At 38.6% G+C, this 26273-nt stretch overlaps 1 protein-coding gene across 6 annotated transcripts in view; it reads right to left on the minus strand.

Moving 5' to 3' along the window:
• pde4cb (phosphodiesterase 4C, cAMP-specific b) overlaps positions 1–26273 on the minus strand; it is an 82619-nt gene that overhangs the window by 37392 nt on the left and 18954 nt on the right. Inside the window, exon 1 of one of the 6 annotated variants that reach the window (XM_026345094.1) lies at positions 1634–2141. The exons of 4 other annotated variants lie outside the window; for them this stretch is intronic. In XM_026345094.1, coding sequence (XP_026200879.1) covers positions 1634–1866 — 233 coding nt within the window. In that variant the 5' untranslated portion in view covers positions 1867–2141. Of the gene's footprint in view, positions 1–1633; positions 2142–26273 lie in introns of those variants that run through there. One more of the 6 variants, XM_026345091.1, reaches the window with a different exon arrangement.

Genomic DNA, 26273 nt, shown 5'->3' on the forward strand with positions numbered 1-26273 from the left:
TGCATTAATATACGGTAGAAAGCCCTCTACTGATAGCGTTGTTTTTTCCTCTACTCAGTGAACTACACAAAACCATGACACCCCTTCCTCTAATCGTCACTCCTCCATATTGCACTCCACTTGCCAGGCTGATTTCCAGGGATAAGATAATTACTTGATCTTACTCTTTGACACACCTGGTGAAATCTGGTTAACTTTAATTACTGTTCTGTGAAAACTCTCTGTGAGTTATATTGGCAAGGGAGCTTTTCTCATCAGAGTTTAATAAGAAGTGCGTTGGTTGAACGGTCTTCAGCATAACTGGATTAATGAAGAGTAATGAGAAGAAGCACAAGGTGCACATGCATGTAGCCAAAATCATTGCAAGGGAAATGTCACATCATATTATAGGATCAGTATTCCTCTGGGCTTATAGAGGCTCATAAAGGCCTATTTTTACTGTCTATGTATGGAAAACTAAATGAGGTTTAACATTAAAACCAGCCTCATGGTGACGACGTGTTATAAAACGAAAGCATTGTTGGGTTAGTTGTAGGAAACACTCATATCTCTGAGAGTATTCCTAAGATGAAACAGCTGTCTATAAGAGCAGCAATAACTCAGAGCATGAGGCAACACAAAAAAACGTGTTAAAGCTCATAATAACTTACTACAAATAACCGAATTTAGCAGTTGCTTACAAACATCAGTCCACACTTGTAGGCCTGTAAACTGAGCCGTAAAAATAGTTCTTACTCTGTGTTTACAGACATGATTGAAAAAAGATGGCTTTAGATAATGGGAAGGTTTTCCTTGCGTGCAGTTTCTCAGAGTTTTCTCAAGTGACCTACAGGTCATGGTTGTGTACATGGAAAATCTCCTCCTTACGTCACTACCCGCCGGCGCTGCTTTTTCTTGCTCTGGTATGAGAAGTTTCTATTGTAAAAATGAGGAATGAAGTCATTGTGATAGCTACAGCTGACACTGGAATGGTTGATAATCCCCATCCATCACAATATTTGACCGAACTTGAGCAGATTTGCTCAGGTTGAGTTGTTCTGACGTACGAAACACACATGCTCTCTGTTTTCAGTCATGAGGAATGAGTAAATAAATGATGGCGGAGCATGACGCGTCAGCCCTGTGTTTACTGTGGTGAGCTTTGTCTCTGCTTGTCTCTGACTTGAGGTTTCTGTTTAGCAGTCCATCTGCTGCTGTAGGGTCCTTTCTCCTCACTATCTGACCTGTGAAAGCCCTGCTGAAGGCAGTGTTGAACACCTTAGGCACATAACAAGAGCCTCTCTTTCATTGCAAGAACAACGAGGTCCATTGAGATGACACCGGTCCCGACGTCAACATAATCATGATTTCCCATAGTTACCTTCTCATCAGACAATGGGGCTTTTTTTTGCAGAAACAAACCCATGACACACATTCTGACAACGTCAAGACGTAGCTTCTCTTCTGAGACATGCCGCATTACCTATTAGCCCCAACAACCAACGCATGTGCTTGAGATTATTCAAGTTCAGAGCGGTCACCGAGCCAAAAGGTCCTGGAAATGATCTTATCTATGTGCAGCAAGCTTTCTATACAAATGCATGTACATACACCCTTAGTATCCATGCCAAAGGCTTTGAATTATTTACACTACCTGGGTGTGTGTGCCAAGGTGAAGCGCCTCTGGGCGAAGCTCCGGTTCATCAGGAGTTTGCGGAACAACAGAGGAGAGTGGCGGGGGGAGTTTCGAGGAGAGTCACAAGGGGACATCCTGGGGGATCCACTGGGTGAGCCAGAAGTTGACTGTGGTTTCAGCCTGATGGGCTGAGTGCTGCTGAGTGGGAGGGAGTCAGTCTCCTCGGAGCTATCCCAGAGGGCCTCACTCATGCTGCCACGCAAGGGTTTATTAGCAAAACATTCGTCTTACGCAGCTCTCTTGTGCAGCCCTCTCGGTTCTGACAGGTAGTCCGGGTCATCCATCTCAGAGCAGCAGCATTCTTCAAGAGAATTCATAAAATAACTCTCTGGCCTGTCTCGTAATGATGGAGATCATACTCAGAGACACTCGTGGGAGTCTCTAAGTTCTTCAGATCCACTTTCACTTGACAGCTTGAGAATCTTCATTACTTTTCTCACCAGTGCTGTCCGAGAGCACTGTTGATGGACACAGACACGAGTGCAGGAGTGAGCCCTCCCCTCAGACGTAAGCTCTGTTTACATAGCACTGAGCGCTGACTAAATATGGCCAGGCCTGAATTATAGCGATGTAAGCTCGTACCACAGGTGAACAAGCCATGTCCAGAACTCCCTTCATGTAGGAGTAACTGGCAAATGCCAAGCACACCAGAATACATTTGTTTCCTTCCTGAGTCCATCAGTGCACAAACATTAATCAGGGATTACAGCTCTGCCTGTGTGGACACATACCAGAGCTGTGCTGCCGTCGAGAGGCTGCAGCCTGGAGAGTTTTTCACTACGCTTGTCAGTGCGGCACCGCTCTGTCTAAAAACAGACCCGCTTGAGATAAAAGATAACAGGAACCCTGAAAATGTCACTTAAACTTTTACCCGTATCTCAAGTGAATAGTGCTTTCCCAGTGGAGCTGAGGGGTGATGGAAAAATCAAGATCAAGCAAAGTTGTTTGACCCACACACAAGCAGTGACCCTACCCTCCTCCACCCAAAACCAAGCCGTGTGAAGTCAGCCAAAATATACAAACTCAAGTCCCAAATCTGCTCAGACCTAAACATTTTCCTTGATAAGTATCGTGTTGATCTTATGAAAACGTTCAGTTAATTCACTGAATTAGATCACATATAGTTTACAATCCATTTCCCATCACTTGCTTGAAGTTATCTAGGAAACAGGTTCAGACATCATAAAGGTCACTAATGACTTGCCATGTGTCAGGGCCTGTTCTGCATATGACTGAAGAGTATTTGTCCTGATGCCTATCACTGAGACACGATAGCAATGGACAAAAAAGCAAATAAGAAAAAAAACATTACTGGAATATTTTAACTGATCTAAGAAAACAGACTTTTCTAAGAGCTGGCTAAATCATATTTTACATTTTAATCTCAGATTTGCATATCGACACATCAGAACACAGTTCCAGTATTTAAGCAGTTTCTATTATTCAATCCAAGATCCTCACTCTGACTGCTCTTTCAGTTTTCACAGCTGTAAAGTGCCTTTTCTACACTGCAATTATCAGAAATCAACTGTCAATCCAACAGTGTGACTACAATGTTTCAATGCTGGGGTTTTATGAAGATAAGGTCTGAGTTTCTGTGGTTAGTGCTCTTTCCTTTGTCTGTTTCAGCATATCATAAACATGAAAGCTGCACATACCCAGTGTTAAGAACAGGAAATCTATACGTTTGAGTAGATGTTATTAATGTGCTATGACAGGCCCGAGCATCTAAAGAGCGTTCTTATCTGTACAGCACATTACAAATGAGTCCAACATCTATTATTCACTTTATCATGTCTCTTTGTTACGCTGCATTGATTTTAATGAGGCATTACTAGTGAGATGGAAGGGCTCTTGAGCCTGAGGATCTGACTGCCAAAGTACTGTTTTAACTCAGAAGGGGTCACTGCAATGAGCTCACTAACAAAAACACAGCTGTTGCATGAAAGGCTGCCAAATGTGACCAGCAGATGGTGCACATGAACAAACACAAGAGAGAGAGAGACGCACAGATCCAGACAAATTCACTACTATGAAAATACCCACATGAAATAAAATTAAAATGTCAAAACATCCAGTGGGAATTTAATTCAAAGAAATTCTACTTAAGTTCGCTGGCATTTGGAAAAGACTTTTATCCAAATCACACCTCAGCGTCATCACTGTCTCTCAAGTGTTGGAGGCCCGAATGTGTGTTTTGAACCTCTAACCCTGGGAACAGTCAGGTGTTGGCTGAGCGGTAGAAAATAATTCACAACTGCAGACTACGTGGGCCTTTGTCAATCAAGCGGTTGCCATTATGAGTCAGTGGGGAGAAAACACAAGGAGCTGAATCCAATGTCTTTTCTTAAAGTGACTAATGCTGGGATATGTGGAACTATTTATTCATCTGAGTCACATACACTCCCTCCTCCCACCCACACACCCACACACACATTCATTTTAAAACACACATACAGTCAGTACACGCTGATACCTGAAACGTCTTTAGAGTTGATGGTATACTGCTTCACTGCATCATGCTGCATCTCACATATAAGGTAGAAAGAAGAGCTACATAAATAAAATACCATCTAGCTGAGACACTTTTTTCCTAAACCAGCAACAGCAGCTATCGAGAGCCTCTTTTAAGGCTGTGTTGTTAACAAGGTGTTTTCTCCTTTGGCCTTTTTTCCACAATGAATGACCCTTTGTGAACATTGTGGTGGTACAATGGACGACGTGACTCCCTGCGCCCACTTTCACAGGGGATCTGGGGGTTATTTAGTTTACTGTATGTGGATCTAAAAGACAATAGAGCAACATAGGTTTTTTTCTGTGGACCAAACTTTATCTGATACAGATGAGAGAAGATTAAAGCAGCTGGCATGGAAAGGTTCTTCTTTATATCCAGCTTTATTTGTGTCATATGTGATGATATAGCAGAAGAGAGCAAAGTGAAGAGAGAGAGAGAGGGGGGTATAACCTGCACAGATCCCCAGCTACAAACTACAAAACCAGCAGATACTGTGTTAAAAGCTTTAAAGGCCACACACACACACACACACACACACACACACACACACACACACACACACACACACACCAGCAGTTAGACGCATTAGCACCTGTGCACCTTTGTTTCTATGTACAGTACAGCGGGCCCACATGCCAGCATTGTCTGAGTGCTTTAGTAAACACCACTTTCCTAATCTGCAGCATTAATTCATAACAACTGTCCACACAAACAGAGATTACATCACATTTGTTTCCTTGATCGACACATCACAGCTGCCGTGCTTCGACTTCTGGGTTGCTACAGGCATCAGTCAAACGACACAACATTACACGACGCAGCGAGTGTTTGTTGCAGTTTACTGCAGATTTACTTAAGGAAAGAACAACGATCCTAAGATTTCTCATGGTGCCAACAAAGCTACTGTTTCTGGGTTAGAAACAGTTGTTTCATACACAGCAGAAAACTTAATTAATTGAACCTATTACCATTAAGCACTTTGCACTGATTCTGAGCTGTGTCACTCAGACTAAATGTAGTACTGTGTGTGTAGGCAGCCTTATGACTGATGGTAGCTCATCAAGGTGACTGACAAGTGTTGGAGTGGGAACTTGAAAAAATGAGAGAGCAGGAAGCTCCATCAAGGAGAAAAATGGTGTATTGTAACAGAATGATCATTTATATTCAGCATCATGTAGTTGCTTACACAACTAAATGTAATTTTTCACTCCAACCATCAAACTCAGCCTTTTCACGGTGAAGATTTATCTGCTGTGTTATCTGTTAATGTTTCCTCCAGGGCAGAATTTCATCATTGGTGGCATTTGAAAAATGTAGCACATGAAATAAATGTCACTGCTACACGGAGGAGCTCTGTATTAAATGCACCAAGTAACATGTGAAGTTTACAACAAGTTTACTTACAGTACTGTATATTCAAAGTATTTCTGATATAACAACATAGAATAGCATCATTACAGAAAATCACAACATGAAACACAACATACGTGGACTTTATAATAACTATATTAAGCCAAATGTGAGTTTTCTTTGAAAGATGGAGGAATTCATTTATCAGAGTTACTATTAAGGAATTTGTTAAAGTGTTAATGATCCAGCTGTTGACCAGCTGCTGCTCTGTAAAGATCTCTGGCTGCTCTGCTCAGGAGCTTTTTCTCTCTCACGCCCGATATAAAATTGAATTAATGTTACACATATGATCAACATCACCCTATATTGATCAAATGTGATAAATGCAGTAATACCATAAGAAAAAACAATCCATAAGCGCTGATTTGCCAGATGTCATTATGAAGAATCAACAACAGCTCATAACACAATGACCACGTAACAGAAAAACAATTACATCCACACTTATTATTCATTTAAAAAACAAAACAGCTGAATAATCTGCATCCCTCATTCGTGCACAAAGTAAAAATAAAAATAGGAAGGAAATAAGCTGTAGAGGCTTCTACTGGGAAAGAAATAAAAGCCTACTCTTCAGATGATTGCAGGATTACTCTTTCAAGTGTTGCATTGTAGGTTCCCTCACAATAATATGAATATGAGGCCAGAACCAAAACTCTAATAATAATAATCTAAATGGAAATAAGTATTGAATTGTTTGGTCCAGAAGGGCACCTCAATTGAAGTCACTATAGTCATTAAAATCTGCACTTTACTTCATAAAAGAGGATTAAAAGGTAGGACTGGAAACACACAGTACACTGTATATGAAAAGAGCAGTGATACGTCAAGACCGTCCATCCTCACTACACTGTTTGTGGCATCTCAAGCCCATAAATACTCACTGAAGATACACATTTTTAAAAATAAGTCACATACATCCAGCGTACTTTGATATAAACAAATAATTAAATGAATAAATAACTTGCTAGAAACATCTGAGTATTTTAGTTCTTTTGCAAACATTAGACACTACAGGAGTAAATAATGCTTTATCTGGAACACTTCAAGTACATTCATGGATATATAGAGAGTTTATTTATAGTCTCCACATCCACTGTAACAAACAACAAACAGTGGTTCACTAGTTAGTTTCAGTAGTCTTAGGACATTTATGAAGGTTTGGTAAAGATGAATATCAAAGTCAGACTTTGGTTAAACAGAAACTAGAGTGAATTTATTGTTGGTTCTGGTCTTTTCAAATGTGAGAATTTACCTTTTTCTTAGTTGTACATTACAGTAAACTCAGTATTTAGGAAGTTTTGGACTGTTGGTTGGAAAAAACTTGTTGAGTGGCGTCTGAAGCTCCAGGGTATTTTAATCAGGATGTTTACTTGTTCTTCTGACATTTTGTAAACCAAACAAACAGCTAGTCAAAGCAAAAGTATGCACCTTTTTCAAATATGTTTAAGTAGTGGTGTGATGTATAATTCATTTGAATGCGGTAAAGTGCTGTGAAAGTCTCCTGTGACATAGATTCACAGAAAACGGTATCTTTTGTATCAATGTGACACCACAAGTTTTGACCACGTGGTTTTGATACAGCATCAGTATCTGACAAGTTTCATGCTACTGTTTCCCAAAGGTTGGATATTGTAGCTTTAATCAAGAAAATAAATGTTAGATTAAACAATAAAGTAAATGATTGTTAGACCCAGCCCTCAGCAGCCTAATTGTGTGATTTTTGTGTGATATTTACCTTTTATCAAACGAGTTTGTACATTTTTGTGATGTAGAAACTGACATTGAACTGAGGGAACTGTGCAAAACTTTGTGCATACATGCACCTTTGCTAATAGCAAATAAAATAACTTGCTTCAACTTGTAGTTATTGCACTCTAATTTAAAATTAATCTGCTGATGCTGTAAGTTAGTCAGGATACATTTGCCTGCTAAATGTTAAATGCCTAAAATAAAATGAAACAGGGAAAATTCATAAGATTCTGTTACAGATAGAGGAGAGCTGCACAGAATATGTTTGTCCAGATGGAGTCATCAGGTCTAAGCCAGCTCCTGAGGGAAGAGGAGCCAGGAGCATGAAGAGGCTCATTCTGGACAACTTCCTCTGGAAAAGGCCAAGAGCTGGGATAGAAGCCAGCATCCTATGTTGTGGAGACTCTCTGCAGGATTTCAACACGTTCCTGCTGATCAAATGACTACAGATCAGATCACATCCACCCGTGCATCTCTGTCAGAGTATATGTTGCTGTTACACCTTTGCTATGGCCCGTTGTGAGGCACCAGTTTCTACGTGACTTAAAATAACATTAGATAAACCAATTTTTAAGTCTTTCATATCTCTGAGTACTGTTATTTTTAGATTAATATTATGCATACAGACTGTGCTAAACATATTTAAATTAAAGATTAGTCATTCATTAATTTGCTGCTTAAGGTTGCTGTTTATTCAGAAATGACTCATTCATCATATTTTGCAATTGGTGTTCAGTGTCGACTGGCAATTAGGCTGCTAAAGATCATAAAATTTCAACAAAAAAACAGAGCATTTAATATTTAGTGTCAGTAGAGCAGTAATAAAAACAAAACCCTTACAGGCAACATTTTATAATTAAGTTGATTTCTCCAAGGATATATAGAGGTATATATATATATATATATATATATATATATATATATCAGACCTTCACATCGTTCAGGAGAAATTTTAGCCGATTCCACTGAAGCCATTCTGTTGTGTGTGTTTTGGGTCATTCAGCTGACGTACAGACATTATCACATTATGCTGAAGAATTTTTTGATACACTTGGGAACTCATCTTCATCCTTAATCACTGCAAGCTGGCCAGGCCCTGTTTTCATGATGATGTGCAGTGACCTTTATAGGCCAGATGTAGCGCTGTGTGTTCTTTCCAAATAGTTCAATATTAGTTTCATCAGTCCATAAATCATTTTGACAATACTGCTGTGGAGTCAATGTGATCTTTGGCAAACTTCAGGCAGCAATGTTACTTTTAGTAAGCAGCAGCTTCCTTGGGTGTCCTTGTGGTGTCCTGCCATAGACACCCTGCTTGTTCAATGTTTTACCTACTGTAGACTCATGAACACAGATGTTAGTCAGTTCCAATGATGCCTTCAAATCTTCGGTTGTCATTTGGGGTTTGTCTTTACCTTATTGATGAGTGTTTCTTGTGCTCTTGGGGTCATTTTGACTGGCCGCCCACTTCTTGATAGAGTAGCCACAGTCCCAGAGTGCCTCCATTTGTAGATTGTTTAACTGTAGTCTGGTGAATTTCTGAAGTCTTTGAAATAACTTTTTAACCCTTTACAGCTTTATGTAAATCAACAATTCTTGATAATAGTTCCTCTGAAGGCTCCTTTTGACGAGGCATTCCTCACATTAGCATCTTCTTTTTTGTGCGGAGCAAACTCAAAAAGTTTGAGTGGTTTTTGTCAGTCAAAGTAGCTCTAGTCCAAACCAACTAAATTATTTTCTTCCAGGTACGCTAACACCTGACTCCAATTAGCCTTTTCCAACGGTTCACCTACTTTTTCCACTAGCACTATGAGTTTTTTTTTATGAGTGGCAGAGCAGAAAGGGACAGTTCGTGAACTGGGCTCAAACTTATGATATACACCCTGCTGCATACTAGAGCTGTAACTCTGAAATGTGAGAAAAAATTTCATATTTGATCTCCGAGTTCAAAATTAGCCTTGTACTCAGCCAGGGCGTTTGTGAGAGGCCTGTCACTCTGATATATTGATTGCCCTGTTATCCCACCAGCACAAAAGGCTTATAATGTTCTCTTTGTTACTGCATAATGGAGGAACACAGTGAGCCCTGCTGGACAGATAATGACTACATCAACCCATCTGAATTGACTGTAACTCAAAATCATCTCAATCAATCAAAAGCTGTTTTGGCAGCTGCCTTAAAGACACACTACTAATAGTAAAGTGAGTCAGTGGACACACTCTGAATGATCATAGTCACGTCCATTCTCCCACATGTGTATAGGATCAGGCTACAAGCTGCTTTCAAACTAATTTAAACAATGTATGTCCTAGATATGGTTCAATACACGCCGACACAGATAAAAACACATAGGTGACAGAGCTACCGTGATTCAAAGCCTGTATAGAGAGATAAAAGGAAATGAAATGATGATAACAGAAACAACCTATTGTACAGTATATTGTGCTCCCAAGAGAATGGGAGGTATTCATCAGCTATCAGCTAATCATATTAGCATTATGTTCTGCTGCAGCACATTTGTTGAATGAATGAAACGTTACATATATTAACAGAAGGCGAGTCCCAATGAGGTGATTGGGTTCGATGGCAGGTGCATAACGTGCAGGACTAACAAACCTCATGATGTGGGTTTAACTTCACAGTCCCCTGAGGTTAAGGTTAGAGAAAGCGGTGCTTTGGTTTAGTTAACATGTTGTGTGTGAAGTTACTGTTGAACTTTAAGCCACACCAAAACTTTCTTGAACCTTAACCTGAGCACAAAAGGTTTAATAACACAGATGTGATAGTGTGGCAGAAAAAAAAACATTGTCTAGATACATTTGATTGATAATTTTAGTATCAGTGTATTTGCAGCTTGTAATTTATATTTAGGTACAATTGTGTATGTTAGTTGTCAACACTTCCTCATTATATTTATAGAAATTTTAATCCAATTGTAATTAATTTCCCTATAAAAACATTTGTGAGTGCAGTTTAGTTGTACAGGAATGTAATTATTAGAATTATCAAATTGCTTTTGAGAGTTTTATTATGACTACTGATGTGTTAAATGTATTATGTAATTTCATTATGATCTTACAGTTTACTGTCACAAGGTTCAACAAAGGCCACTAGTTCATGAACGATATGACTATATTGAGCAAAACACTTTTGTGTTGTTCAAGCAGGTGAGACGACCATATTAAACTATAATATATGATGATACAAGCAGTGGTAAATTATTGTCTATTAGCAAATAACCTCCAGTTGAGCAACTGTCAATGTGTCTAACGGTCTGTCTGATCTTAACCCTTGAATAAGCTGAAGTGACTCTGATGATAAATCCTCAGGCCAGACTCTCAGCTCCAAAAAGACTCAACCTACACATCAGTGATCACACAGCGTCAGATCTGTCTACCTGTCAGGATTTGCTGCATCTCCTTGGCAACTGATTGGCAAACAGCGCGTTGTTATTCTAACAGGACGTCTGCTAAACCTCTACCTCAGCTTGGTGACCTTGCATGCACCTTGCCAAGCCAGAGAGCTTGTGTAGTTGAGCCCTACAGATATAAAGATAATTGTCCCGGTGGAAAAAAAAAAATGGCTGAATAGAAACACAAGTGATGAAAGAGAAAAAAATTTGGATTTTGTTAATATCAATATATAATTCATACTGAATAGGACAGACAGTAAATGAATATGAAGAAGGAAGTACTCCAGTAGCATTTTTACTGTTTATGGTTCTGTCTTCTTTATAAATGAAAGGCTCGGATTAAAACCAACAAACAGGAGAAGACGTCCATACGACACTTAATTTGTTCCACAAACACTGAGTTGCTTTTATAACGCTGCAACACTTTTATCAGCAGAAACAGCACAGCTAACACAACCAAAGGACAAATGTCAACACTCACAGAGGCTTGGAGGAGGAAACAATGTGATTTTAAACACAACAACAAGTCGCGATAAGAAGCAATCCTATTATTTTCCTTTCTACACTGTTTGACAGCAAGTTAGAAAGTTAGAGGGCAGCATGGGAGGAATTGCCAATGACACAATGTATTTTCAAAACATAAAGTGGACTCGAAGAAAAGTAAAAGTGGAAGGACACACTTGGGACACCGTAGAACTTGTCATTTATTTTTAATTATATGTTTATTATAGTCCTGTCTTAGTCCTATATTATAAAATGCTCAAATAGACTTCCGTTCCTGTCAATCAGAGTGTGATCTCTGTCAGTCTGCCTTGTTAAAGATGTGTTATAAAAGTTATAATACTCAAGTGAAATCTCTAATTAATATTGCAATAAGAGATGACACCCATATTAACACTCCTGGTCCCAATGGTCTGTCAGCCTCTCAGCAGTTCTGCTCTACAAAGGCAGTGTTAAAACTGTAAAAAAAGCTTTTTTCTGTGTAATGCTGACTTGTAAATGAATTGCTTTAAGTGAATCAGATAGTGTTTTCTGTTTTATCCATCTCCTAGCAAACCTTTCTCTTTTCAAACCACAAATTCACATTATTATATTTCTGTTTTTCAAGATATCCATCTGTGAATCAGAGACAGATCTACTTCCCAGCACCAGCATCTCTAAAGCCCTCAGGCAGCTTTACAGCTCCTCTTGGCTGACCAGCAACTCAGGAAAAAAGTCCACAAAAACACATCACCTGGTGAGAAAGATACAGGCAGGGCTCCAAAAGAACAAAGGTGGCCTGTGCTGAAAACCTCTTCATCTATAATGTTCACAGCGCTTTGATTACCTCACCGCTCAGCTCTGCTCGGGGTCAGATTCAGTGGCACAGCAGGCGGCTTTTAATTTTTCTGTGGTAATTTTTGAGATTTGTCTTGTTTAGCCGCAGAGAAATTTCAAATTATTTCTATTTACAGTGAACTGCTTTGGCCTGATTATAAGACAACATGCTCCCTTACAGGACATCCACACTAAAAGAAACACAAAGACTGTACAAATGTTTCATTTTGTGTCTCTTTCTCGTTGTTTTGGGTATCTTTGCAGCACTTTTGTGCCTCTTTGTGGCCCTTATGTATCATTTAGTGTGTTTGTGGTCCCTTTGCTGCTCTTTGGGATCATATTGCATCTCTTTGTGGCCATTTTGTGTCTTTTAACTAAGTGCTATAGCTTTCTAACAAAGACATTGACAGTCACTTCACACAGAGGCTTTGTGCCCAGGGGGCTACTTGGCATGTGTCCAGTCAATAATCCATCCATGTTCACCACATCTTTGTGAAGCAGGAGTGAGCGTGAGTGTAACACAGTCGTGTACAGAGTGTTGAATTAGAGGTGGTTTGTAGCATTGATGTTACTAGGCAGGCAAAAATGTTTCCAGGGACATAGTGTGGATAAGTTTAACCTGCAGGAGTTTCTGTTTAAAGCTTTGTGTGCATGCATGAGACAATTACTGCAGAATCAGGAAAGAAACCTGTCAAACAGTGAAGAAGAAGAAGAGGTGGAACAGAAGACAGCAGAATGAAGAACAGCTGACAAGGACGACGAATTAAAAAGACAGAATCAGATCAGAAAAATGCTCACGATCAGAGAAAAGTCAAGAATCAGGAGTTTGTATGTGGCTGACTTGATGTATTACTTGTATTGTATTTGATATTTTTGCTTCTATAATAGAAAAAAGCTTCAGTTATAAGTACTTTCTTCCTGGATTAATGTCAACTTTCCCCACAGGGTGAGTGTAAAAGAAACAGCAGCTTATAATCAGCAGGGATGTGCTACATTTTTTTTTGCTCTGCACCTCAGAACCAGGTCAGATGTTAACCGTAAAATATTGTGTTTTGCAGCAAGCTTAGAGTCAAGTGCACTTTATTTATTATTTCTGCCAAACTCAATTCAAAAGACCGAAAATTTAGCTTTAGCATTGGGGCCACATCGGGGCAAAAGATTTATTTAGAAGCTGAATATGTTTCCACTGCGAGCAGAGGAAAGTTTTAACACCCAACAGTGAGAAAAGTAACACCAGAATGTGCTACTAAAGCTGCAGAGAGTTCATTTGCACACATCCAGTCTGCTTTATTTACATGATGTGTTGAAGACGGACTGACAGGTGGTCAACCTTCAACTTATTTGGAATTGCATCATGGCAGAAATCGTATAGACTACTGATTAAAACTCCTGATTACTAATTAAAAAAGAAAACAGGTTATTGGAGCTTCTCTAACTATAGAGAACAGAAGGTATCCAATAACAAAAAAAACATCATCGTGCTGGTTTTGTCTAGTACATTGTTATATTTGATGTTTCCATCTATTTTGCCCTTTTCTTGTATTTTGAATGCCAACACTCTCTTTAATGAACATCACTATACGCTCTCACAAACAAACTCCAGTAAAGGTTAACCGTCCATTCGTAAGACCCCACAGGGAGGAAGAGTCCAAAACAAAGGGCGACTCATGGATGGACAAACCTTTTGACGGTCCCAAGAGAAGTGGTTTATTGACCAGAAGGTCGCACTTTTGTTCCCATTCTGGATGAAGACACTGGGTGAGACTGTGAAGCTGACTGTTGCCAAAAGGTCAGAACATTAGGGGGGTCTCAGTCTTTTGGGAAAACCATTTTTATTCCATTGGCAATTTCTCTACCTTGAAGAAAAAGGAATACCATGACATTTGGAGGCTTAATGTGTGATTTTTCGTCACATGATGGGAAAAGGTTTCCACATTAATCTAGTTAGTGAATTTGCTAGTAAAAGTTGTTTGATGGAAAATATGCAGATTCACTGGAAACATTACAAGAACAGTGTGAGGACTGTTTTATGCATAAAAACTTGTTTCTCAACTTCTTACAGTGAGCCTATATCCTGTAAAAGGTTGTTTGTACCAGCAGCAAAACGCTACATGGCCACATAATTAAAGACTTGTCATGTGATAAACATCATGTGAAGTTAAGGAAACATGGACGTTCAACATTGATATCAACTCTAACCAGTTTGTTTAGTGTCTAGGTCTAACCCACCATGTCTTTGTGTCTAATCCCCACCAAATCACTTTTAGGGCAAAAGCAGCTGCCATTTTGATCCACAACACCTAAAGGAGTTCAATTTCAACAGATGCCTGGCTCCACACATGGCGACAAAGCTTAAAACAAAAGCTGATATTGGCCGTGTGAACGAATTGGGAGAAACCACCTACATGTACTGTATTTAGGCATTACAGTCGGAGGTTTCAAGTTAGTTTCAAGTTAGTGTCCTGGAAATCATCCATATTATTTCCAAAACACTATATCAGATGATATACACATAACAAAAGACCTTCACAATTTGGTGATAATAATATAGAAATAATAGATGACAAGAATAAAAGATTAGAAACACTGTCTTAGAATAATGCACAACTGTACGACCACCTACTATGACTTCAAACTTGTAAAATTAGAATTCATGTCTGTAGATGGGTGTAAGTGAGCAGTGTGTGTATACATACACAGATGGAGTGGAGTGAATTCAGATTTTAAATAACAATAAAAAACAAAAACATGTCATGATGATGATCACAAAACAGCTTGTCCAGAGCACATGGGTAGCAGCTGTGTCTGCATGTGATGATTTCATTCATAAATGTAAAGGAGCATTGACCCAGCTGGTTTTCAGCTGATCTAATTCAATAACACTGTTGTTTTATATATTGACAAGAAACAACTGATTCAACCGAATTAAATTACCTACGATTGAAGAATGGTTCCCCCGCAGAAAACATATCAAAGTGATGTCTCTGTCCTCACGTCACCATTTTAAACCCCTGAACCACTTTCCACTGTTGCATTTAGATAAAGACGAGGGGTGATTTCAGAAAAATGTTGAAAGGCTTCTTTCTATGTCTTCAATACTAAAACTCGAATGACATTACTGATAAATAATGTTTTTTCTGGAAAGGTTGGATTAAAAAAAAAGAAAGGAAAAAGATCATAGCTCCGGTGGAGATAATCATTCAACCCTTACTAAGATGTAAAACCCTCCTGGCAATATGTCTTTTTGTGTCATAAAGGTGCATGCCTTTGAACCTGTGGTTTGCAGCAAGAAAACAAAATTTCATGAATATAAACAATAAACAGTGGTAAACAAATGGATGATTGTCTTGTCTGTGCTCGTCAACACACGTCAATTTTCCAAATATCAATTTAAATGTTTCAAATGAGGCCTGTAGCTTACAGCTAAAAGAAGTTTAATGAGGATTCCTACAGCAAGGAACTATCTGAGCCAAAAGTAGGGCTACAGATATTTTCATTACTGAATGAGCTGCCAATTAGTTGCTAGAATTTTTGTAATTTTGTCACAATCAATCAATAAACTTTTGATTATTGTTTATCAAGGCAATCTTCCACACTTACTGTAACACTATTAAAGTTTTTTAGCATGTAAGTCCAGGCATATGCTGTAAGAGTTAAGCAATAGTAAGTGCTGTAGCTCCACCATCACAGTTAGTTTAGGTGTGAATGTTTAGTATGTATGATGCACACTAAATGTAAATATTTTTATTTGAAGGTCTTACACAGAAAGTCCACTTAATTCTGACCAGCACATTAACGACCTGTTTATTTAGCCATGTCTAATAAAAATTAAGACCTTATAAATAAAAATAGACATTTTGCAGATTAAACTGCATCACTACAAGATGATAATATGTTATTATGTGTTTGGTAAGTTGCTACTGCCAGTTATAATTAAATGCACCATAGGTGATGCCTGAAGAAGAGTACTATTCCTTATTAGAAAGTTTTCCCAAAATTATAATATAAAGACCAGATAACCAAGCACATTTCCTGGAACGGAAGTGCAATCAACAACTATTCAGTAAGAGAAGCGTGATTTTTAAGTTTCCAGCAGCTGATGCCTGACCTGATATTTAACATTTCCAAGCTTTACGCTGTACAGCTCATCTTTAACAAGAAGCATAACCACAGCTTCTACCACACCACCTGCCACTGTTAGCTCATCGTGCGATAGATATTCAGCCATATATTTAACCTGCCAGCTGTGGCACTCCAGTTTTCCCTGATTTTACCACTGTAACATGCTGCATGCTGGCACGGCCAAGTGGAACGCGTCCAGTGTTTCTGAGGCTGTTACTGAAACAGAGATCTCGGGAGTTAAGATTTGTGTTTTCCTTTCTCATGGCTCAGTGTTGGTTTGTTGTGGGGAATACAGTCGTGTGTGTGTGTGTGTGTGTGTGTGTGTGTGTGTGTGTGTGTGTGTGTGTGTGTGTGTGTGTGTGTGTGTGTGGCACCTGAAAACCATGAAATACAAATAAAAGAAAAAGTGTCAGAGGTGTAATGCTGAAAAATCCCAGGAGACACAAACATCCACTACCTGAAGAGTTAGAATCTGCAGTCATACACATTTTGTTTTAAATCGTGGAGACTCTGACGCTCGAGTGGCTGCTGATGAGTTTGGTGAAGATTAAAGTGCGTCAAAGACGTCGCCTGTAAGGTCATGAAAAATTTACTTGAAAGTACTGTTTGTCTGAAATATTCATTTAAACTTGTTGTAAAAATTACAGCCTGTGATGAGACTGAAATGTGGTTTTCTTTAATATCATTACAGTGGGAGGAGGAACCCAGTGATGGCAGAGCCTGCAGCTGGAGGGGAAAAAGACATTTGGAGGTTAGCAAGCAATCATGTAGGAGACCAGGGTTCAAATCTCAGCTGTGGCCTACCTCCAGCAGGGGTCCTTATGCAAAACCTCCTTACGATTACTGTGCCTTTGCCTTGTACCTTGTAAGTCGCTTTGGATAAAAGCGTCTGCCAAATGAATAAATTTAAAACGTAAGTGTAAAATGGCCACTCCTGTCCAGAGAATATAAGCATTAGAGCGGCATGAATATTCACAGGGATTCACTGCTGCTTGACGTCTAATGAGGGGCCCTGAAAAGATCACATGCTTTTCTAATGACAAACGCCGCCTGATAATAATCAGCTCATGGCATGAGTGACTTACAGCAGGATCACAATGATACTGTGCAATAATCCTGCTTGTCAAACATATTTTATACACGGGTCAGGTTGTTTTGTGGTTATTGTATCGCACTGTATATGTGTTTGTGCTCCAAGTTAACAACGGCTTCAGTTAATAAAAGCGAATCTGCATTTTGCTTTTAAGTTTCATAGTCTTATTCTGTGTGTATAGGAGATTTCCCAGTGGCCCCTATACGTCAGACCAGAAGTTAATGAGGTTTCTTCAACAGCATCTTAGCCAGGGGACATAGCCAAACTTTCTCTCGGCAGTTTGTGATTTAGGCTGTTTAGGTGGGTGTGTTTTAACATAGAAACTTTGCCTAATGCAGCTTTAATTCTGTTATGAATAAATGAAAACACAAATTATTACTTTAATCAAATTATAACATTCTCTTGAGGCGTCAATTTGATTGCTGTTAGTGCAAAACAAACATCGCAAAGCTACTGTGGAGTGAATACGGCACAGATTGGGGTTGTATATTGTGTAACATAGAGCTGCTACATCAAGTTTTTTAAAACTTTGCTTCAAGTCATTTAATGAGTAACAAAAAGTTATTGTCCCTTTGCTCATAACAACATAAACTACAGCATACATTTAAATGTTACTTGACATTTGTAGCTCTTCTAATCTTTGATTTCTTAAATCAAATTACTTTTACAAGACAACAAGAAGGACGGTGGAGCCTATTGATTGTTGCCACGATGATGTAATTTGCTCCAAACAATTAAACTAATGTTTCTCAGTTAACAAACAAATAAATTATATAACGATTATAATTAACATGATGTTATGACAGAGACAGAGAGGCGACTTTTTGCAGTGATGCCTCACAAAATGGCCAGCCCTTCCTGCTTCAACAGAAATATAAATCCCATTCTCTGCTCGTGCCTGAGTAATCGGCAGCGAGATTCCCCTTGACTCAACACAACACAGCAGATCTGCATCCATGTGATGAATCAGGGTCATTATGCTTACTGCCTACTATTTGCTCCACAAACGGATCTGTCGTCCCTGGTTCTCATATTACCGGTCAAAGTAAAGCAATTACAGATATTACAGATTTATTGTTTCTGTGTGAGGTGGCGAGGAGGGCGACACAGGAAGGGGAGAACGTGACCAAGGTGTTACCTTTAAGCAATCAGCAGGTGAAGTGACAAGTATTTCCACATTAGCTGTATTTAAATAAATCAGTGATGTTTGTCAGTGAGCATAATATAGTCTAATTGCTCTTTTTATGCTAATCTTTGTAAAGTCTTCTGTCCACTGTATATGAAGAACCCAGCAAATGATAAATAAGCCGTGAGTGGCTGCATAAAATAAAACAAAAACACTAAAAACATCAAAAAAGTAGAGGGTCCTGAAGAGCGGAGAGCTGTGGCTGCCATCTTGGATCTGATTCTGATTCTAATAATAGGCTTAGTCCAAAATAGTAGATGGTGATAGCTGCTACCATCACGAGAAACAAGAATGAAATTTGTTTCTAACAATTGCATCTTTTAAAGTCACAATTATAGTGATTCTGCAGAACAGAATGCAGTGATATGCAAATAATTTATAACCTATATTTAAAAAGAAATATATATATAACAAAGAAACATATGTTGTTAAATCAAAATCTTTCGACCTTACAAGTAGGAAGTTCAGAATCTCCACCGACTTGATTGTTTTATGGATTTTAAATGTGATGCCATTAGTAAAGACAAAAAACAAAAAAAGACAACAAAAGACAAAATAAACACCTGGTGGAACATTTTACAACTAATTAGGTTAATGAGCAACAGGTTAATCCCATGTTTGTGCATAAAAAGAGCATCCCGAAGAGACTGAGTCTCAGACGTAAGGACTTCGTGAATGTGGGCTTGAGCTCCATTAAAATGGACTGAGGTGAAGTGAAAAGCTATTCTGAAGTGGAAAATTTGAAATTCATGTTGGAATTCAAGGACACAGCATCCTCGGGGCGAGAAGAGAAGAGGGACCATCCAACTCATGATCAGGGATTAGTTTAAAAGCCAGCATCTATGACGGTATGGGGGTGCATTAGTCCACAGAACATCTGTAAAGGCACTAATGCTGAATCATTTGAAAATGTAATTGAATGAAATTTTTGTAGAGAATTTCTCAGTTTTAACATTTGATATGCTGTCTTTGTACTAATCGAATACAGGTTTTAACTGATTGACCAACTTAAGCAACTTTAGCAACATCATGAGACTCGAAGGACTATTCTGCACAGTCCTTCCTTTTCCATTTCTGCTGCTTATTGCTTCAGTTAATTCTTGTTTTGAAATTAAAATAAATGACAAAATCTCCAAATATACTAATCAGGATGAAATTATTTGATTGGTTAGAAGTATGAGGATCACTTAAAAGGTTTTAGAAGCAAATATCTCAGTCCTGCTGGCAGTGGTGTTCAGTGTGTCTGGGCCAGGATAATGTAACATACAGTACACACCTAAAGGACAACTCATGTGTTTTTATTATGCAGGTCTGTCTCTTGGTTTAACCAATTAAATTAAATTTCACCTGCTAGACAGGATGACCTTTCTGAACTAGTGTTGGCATCATGTTTTCAGTGTCTGGTAGCTGGTATCTTCCTCTTACTGGAGACTTAAGAAACTGCCAAGCATAGAGCATAGCACACAGGTGTGTGCTGTCTGAAAGCTCTCAAGATAAAAATATTAAGGCGTAAGTGTAATTTTCTTTCTATCTCACCACTTTAAGCAACAGCAAAATAGATGAAATCTGAGTCGTGCTCCAGCCTTTGACAAGAGTGCGATCAGTGCAAGGGCAGAGATACAAGTGAGTGTACTGTTTAGTAATTCATCGAGGTTTATCGAGAGCCACAGCATTCGTTTCTGTCTGTTGTACCTAAATCAGTGGCTATCTATACACATAGACAACAAGTGCTTTACTCATCTGCGGCAGTGCTGAATCATCAACCTATCGCTGTGTTTCTGCCAGATGGATCGGGAACCCTATTTGCTCTGGTGATTGCTTGCTACTCAGAAATATATGATGCGTCACCCCAAAACCCACTCTTCTCCAGATATAGGGAAAAAAACAACCTTTAGAACTTCCCAAAGTAATGAGCTCAGTTCCCTTTATTTGAGGTGTCTATTACTCAAGCGACGTTTACATTTCTTACCAAACGTTGCCTTTGGACTAACTAACGTCACTACTGCAGGCGAGATTTAAACAGTGGAATTATCCTTCTTCGTCCTCTATAATCCCTAGACGCATGTTTTTGATTTAGAGGCAGTTGATGCCACAGTGCGGTTCAACTCTGAGTTTCAAGGAAATGGGGCCAAGACAGGAATATTCTTAACAAACAATTATATATAAATAAATAAATAATTCCTTGAGTACAAAGTGGGTCAGAGAGCGCGAGGAGCGACGTTGTTGTGTGGGTAAGATCGAATGTGAAAACCAGCCCAGTTCCTCTCCTGTGAGTGGGATGCCATTGGAGAGATAAAAGAGGGTTTTCATATCACACATAGTGTCTGTTGACTCATTAATATTTTTCATTTCCTGTTTATCTGGCATTCATAATCAATTATTACTGGCAGAGTGGGAAGAATTCCACTGTGGGCTGTATGTACAGTAGCTATTTTTTTCGACACTATTTACATGACGTATTTCACTTCTAAAAGCTGCTCCGTGCAGTTTTCGTCCACGGTATGCTGCGGTAAGACGGTTCGGCTAACAAAACAATACACAAGTGTATATAGGTCAACATCAAAGAACACATAGTAGAAGCTGTTTAGCTCGGTGACAGAAGGAAAAAGAAGTTCTGACACTGCCGTGGAGATGCTGCATTGATTGTGTTTTAATGTGACACGATAAACTGATCCACAACGCGGGTTTTCATTCCTAAGAGCACGCTTCTGTCAGGTCACGCCATTATTGAGCCATTATCCGTGCAACACGTAAACTCATCTAAGGAAAAGTAATGAGGCTACTGCTACAAACAGAAAAATAAATGGATCTGTGTTCTTCCATAAAGATCTAACTGATCTGAGTCACAGTTGCCCGTAAATACTGTTCTTATGCATTAAATTAAAGCAGGCAATGAGAATAAAACTATAAGGAAGCAATCTGTTGTACAGTGCTATGACATACAATTTAATAGAACAAAATATGTATAACTTATTTCCTCACTATGCAGCTTTCAAAATGCTATTAATCAAAAAGGTTTCCTCTCTTTGCATCAAAAATGATTAGTGAAAATCTAGAGTGAACGTCTGTGCTCAGTATCTGTGGATGAATAATGATTTATATCAAAGCTACATCAGATTTTTTTATTTTTAGGAAAGAAAACGGTGACAAGTGGATTGTCTGAAAGCTTTAAAGGGCATCAGGGGACCATTTAAAATCACATCCTGAATAAAATCAACAAACAGGTTTATCAAGCAGGCACCGACAGCAGTTTCCAAGAAACGTCTGACCTGTTTCTGCCACCGGCAACTGGCCTGCCTGGGAAATGAGTAAACACTGTCAACTCGGCATGAGTCTCACCACCAGCCGAAGGCAAACGCACTGAGAGCAAGAAGACAGCAGCCATTTTTCGAATGGATGGATACGTGAAATCATTTGTGAATGTGAATGGAGAAAAGTTTGGGGAAAATCGATGCAAGTTTATCTGTTTGTTGACGACAGTTTCTCCTTCATCCACTAGAGCTGTTTTACATCTCTGCTGGCTGCCTGGTGGACCCACTGTGCATCAGCTCTCTACCTGGCTGCTTGTCAATAAATGACAACAGTAAAGCACATACTATCTGTACGACTTAAAGTTTGCTTCAATATGCTGATTGGTCGAGCTGTAGAGATGCTGTTTGACTTGTTTTCTTTAAGATTAGATAGGTTCAGGTCAGCAGATTCCTTCTGTTTCTGTGTTTATTTTATTGCTTCCTGACACCAGCTCAACACACAGACATGACATTAATATCTATGTTCTCATTTCACTCTGGAAAAGAAAATGAAGCAGCATATTTCTCAAAATGAACTATTCTTAAAAACCTTTTCATTAACAGTAAAACAGCTGTTTTTTGCATCTCGTCTCAAACTAGATGCACAGTAATGACTCATAAGTACAATAATATGATTAGCGTAAACATCACTAAATAATATAATAATAAAAGTAAACTTAATTTACTTAACTTAATTCAATTTAATGCAGCTAGAAGCATAATGGTAAACAAGTTGACAACAAGTTTTTAAAAAAAAAGATTTTATCTACTATTATTATCTATTATTACTGTTTGTGAAATAATTGCCTACTTTCACAGGGGAACCTGCTCACATCACATGAATACATTGAACAATTGAATCATGGGAAAAGCATCACTTTTGATTAGTGGTGCTGCTGTAAACAAGGTTTTTGTGACTTTTATACCTAGAATAACAGTAGAAAATAAATAAAGATGTGGTGGCTAAAAAACAAAACAAAAAAGGGTTTTCTGAATTTCATCAGTCATATCAGAGTACTCTTAGATGTCAGCAAACAAACAACCGAGTGGTTTTCAGTGACCTCATCTGATTTACATTTTGATTGTGCTGCTCCGTCGTCAGCCAAGACAAATCGGGCTGAAGTCTGTGGTGTGCTCTGTTCTCAAGAGGATAAATTACATTTATTCCACATCACGAGTCAGTCTGAAGGAACTTAATGGCCTGTTACATTTTCATGACCAAATACAAAACGGGGTAAAACCTGACCTCTTAAGGCAGGAACCTTTTAAGTAAATCACATTTGCAATGTTATTGCAATATGATATCTTCTTCAGTGTTTTTCTTCTAGTGCAGTAGTCCTGAAACCTGGACCTGATGATTCAGAGGACTGGTGACTTTCATTTTAACCCATAGGTTATAAACTGAACCAACCATAACTTGATGCTATTAAAGAGCTAAAAAACATTCTGCATTTATTAATTAATAATTAACGTTGGCATTTAGTATGATGGCAGTTTTCATAACTACTTTCCTAATCTACGCATATTAATTAAAGGGCAGCTTCACACTTATTCAAGTATGTCTACGTTAACTCAGTTTAATCTCCAAAATAAAGCTATTTAAAACAAACTCTTCATTTAATGCTACTCGATGCAGTCACACATGATGACAAGTCCACTGTCCTCTCATGCTTTGAAAACGAAGGCTGGCAGAGGGTATTCAGATGCACCTTCTTAGTACAAAATCTCCATTCTTTTCATTACTACTTAATGTGGGAAACAGAAAGATGATTTTTCTTTTACTAAAAAGACTTTTAAAGATATCTATTTGATTAAAACATGCTGCTGAGCCTCAGATTAGTTTTGAATACACATTTGAAACACTTTACATTTAAGTTTTTTTTTAGCTTGTCTTCGATCTGTCATTTGTCTGAAAGCGGTCTCTGGTGTCCTGACTAATTGTTGCTGGCTAACAACCCTGATGAAAACAAACTCAGAGACTGAACAGTGTCTCCCTGGACCGCTGTGATTGTGTTTGCCTTGAGGAGAGGTGCCGGCTGCTTCGTGCTTCCTCTCCCAGCTTCCAATAAACTGCAATGATAATAAATCAATGTCGAAGCCGCTTGATGTGCTTATCTTCACCTTTAACAACCACAACTCTTCTTCAGGTCCCTCAGAGAGAACACCTGACTGCTTGGACTCAAAATCATTAAGCCCGGCAGAGCACTGTAGAGTGTTTTAATTGAGAAATCTACATCTAATCTAGAGAGATTAACACAAAATTAAGCAGAAGAAAGCCAGCAATCTATTAAGTCTTTATATTTTTAGTTCTATAAATCCCACTGCACTGATTTCTCCACTAGGGATTTGATTAAAGACATAAAAAGAATGAATATAACTAAAAACAGAAATAAAGTCCTGGGTCAGAAAAAGCTGCAGTGATTAACTTTGTAAGGTAGCTTGTTAGAATATTTTTGAGGCATGAGTCATATGCTAAAGAACCACTTGAATTTTGATTTTGATTGAAGTGGAAAAACAATATTGAAACTACTAGAACTCAAAAACACAGCAAAAATACCAACAGGTGTAATGATTCACCATCCGGATACAGCAGGTCGTTCCAGCTTCAAATTGACCACTGGTCTCATTTCGCAGTATTGATGACCGAGCAGTGATGTTACTTGAAATGCATGAACACACCAAAGCCCTAACAGCAAAAAAGGCCTCCGATTGATTCCCTGTACATACCTAGATTGTAAGAGTAACGTGTTAGCAGAGTGTCCTTGAGCGAGGCAGTGAGCCTCTTCTTGTTAATTTATTGTAATTCAGCCTGGAGAGCAGCATCCAGCCCATCCTCACGCCTGAACAACAATTCACTTTGTAGAGTGCATCTGCCCTGTTGGCCTTGCCAGCGCATTCGGTGACATTTATAAGACTGTCAGAGAGCCAAGGTTCATATTGTTAACATGCATATAAGTGGAAATTAGCATTCAGGAATCTCCATTGCACTAAGAAAGAAATCTGAGTCTGAACTTTGACATTATTAAAAGTGCAGATGTGTTTGCATGTATCTGAGCAGAAGGAAAACATGCTGCAGTACACGACGGTGAGATGTATGACATCACAACACCAGACAGAATTACAGCAATATCTATTGTAGGAGATATTTAATATATTTCTAAATTGAATTACAATTGTTTAGAACCAATATAAATGGCAAATGTGGCTCGATGACAATGATATTGTCCATTATTCTCCATTACCAATTAATGTACTGATTATTTTGGTTGCTTTCCTTTTGTTGTCGGTCATAAGACACAGAGTTTTCAGTTTATTCCCCTAAATGACAAAGAAAATATACAATTCTCCCTTATGAGAAGCTGGCACCATCAAATGTTTAATGTTTCTGTCATAATAAACAGCTCATTTATTAGAGTCTGATGAAAGTCACACAGTAACAGGACAATAGAATATTTATTTATATTTATTTCAGGTGTAGGCAGCGGCCGTGCTCTCTGGGGTATAACCCTTAGTTTATCACTTCAGTTTAATTTATTGCAGACTAATGTATAAGAACTAGTAGAAGAAGCTGGAGCTGTGGGCAAGTTGCAATGTAAAAATTAAGCACTTAAGTAACTTTATTTTAAAAATAAAGATGATTTAAAACAAACATGCTTTCGCTATCCTACATAAAATTTCAACCCACCTGTGCTCGGGCTGATTTATATTTAATAGTGATCTGAGTCATCTGGAATGAGACACAATCAGAGGCAATCTGGGACAAAAGGAACGATATATTCAGCAGTGCCAGTGGTGTTGTCATTGGCGGCTATATACAGTAGCTGGCTGACTCACTGCTCTTTCTTCTACCTACAGCTCAACCTGTTTGCATTTCCACCGTCATCATTCATTGTTAGGCCGCCGCCACAGACGGCATTCACACCGAGAACTCTCGATAGCATCAACAAATAACTGCACCTTCACCCAAACTGCAACTGACAGGGTGAAGGGAAGCCTTGTTCTGGCAGCCGAGGTAACACAGCAGCGTTTTCTTTTTTTTTATTCCCATTCAACTCTCAAATCATCAATTTGTATTTCTTGTCAGAATTTGTTCTCACACACACAGACACACACATACTGCATCACTCACTGTCAGATTCTCCCTTTTTCCCTGACAGGTTGTGCATTGATTTCATGCATTTTATCCATGAAGTCTGATACATATCCGATTAATGTGGCCGTGGTGAGAACTGTCAGATTGAATTTTCAATGTTTTCCAATGAATCTTTACTGAATTTTCTTCTTCCTTATCACATCATCACAAGAAATAAAGTGGGTTTAGGCTGAACTTACAGTTCAGACCTTAATGGTCAATTTTTTTTCTGGATTTGTAGAAAATGATCTGAAACTCTCTGGACATTTAAAGCATAAAAAACGATCTGGCCACCATTCAACTGCAGGTAAAACTGTTGGGGGCTGATGACAATCAAAGATATCCATGTCACTGTGTATGAGCTGTACA

Source organism: Anabas testudineus, chromosome 4 (assembly GCF_900324465.2).
Source record: "Anabas testudineus chromosome 4, fAnaTes1.2, whole genome shotgun sequence".
Classification (NCBI taxonomy): Eukaryota; Metazoa; Chordata; class Actinopteri; order Anabantiformes; family Anabantidae; genus Anabas; species Anabas testudineus.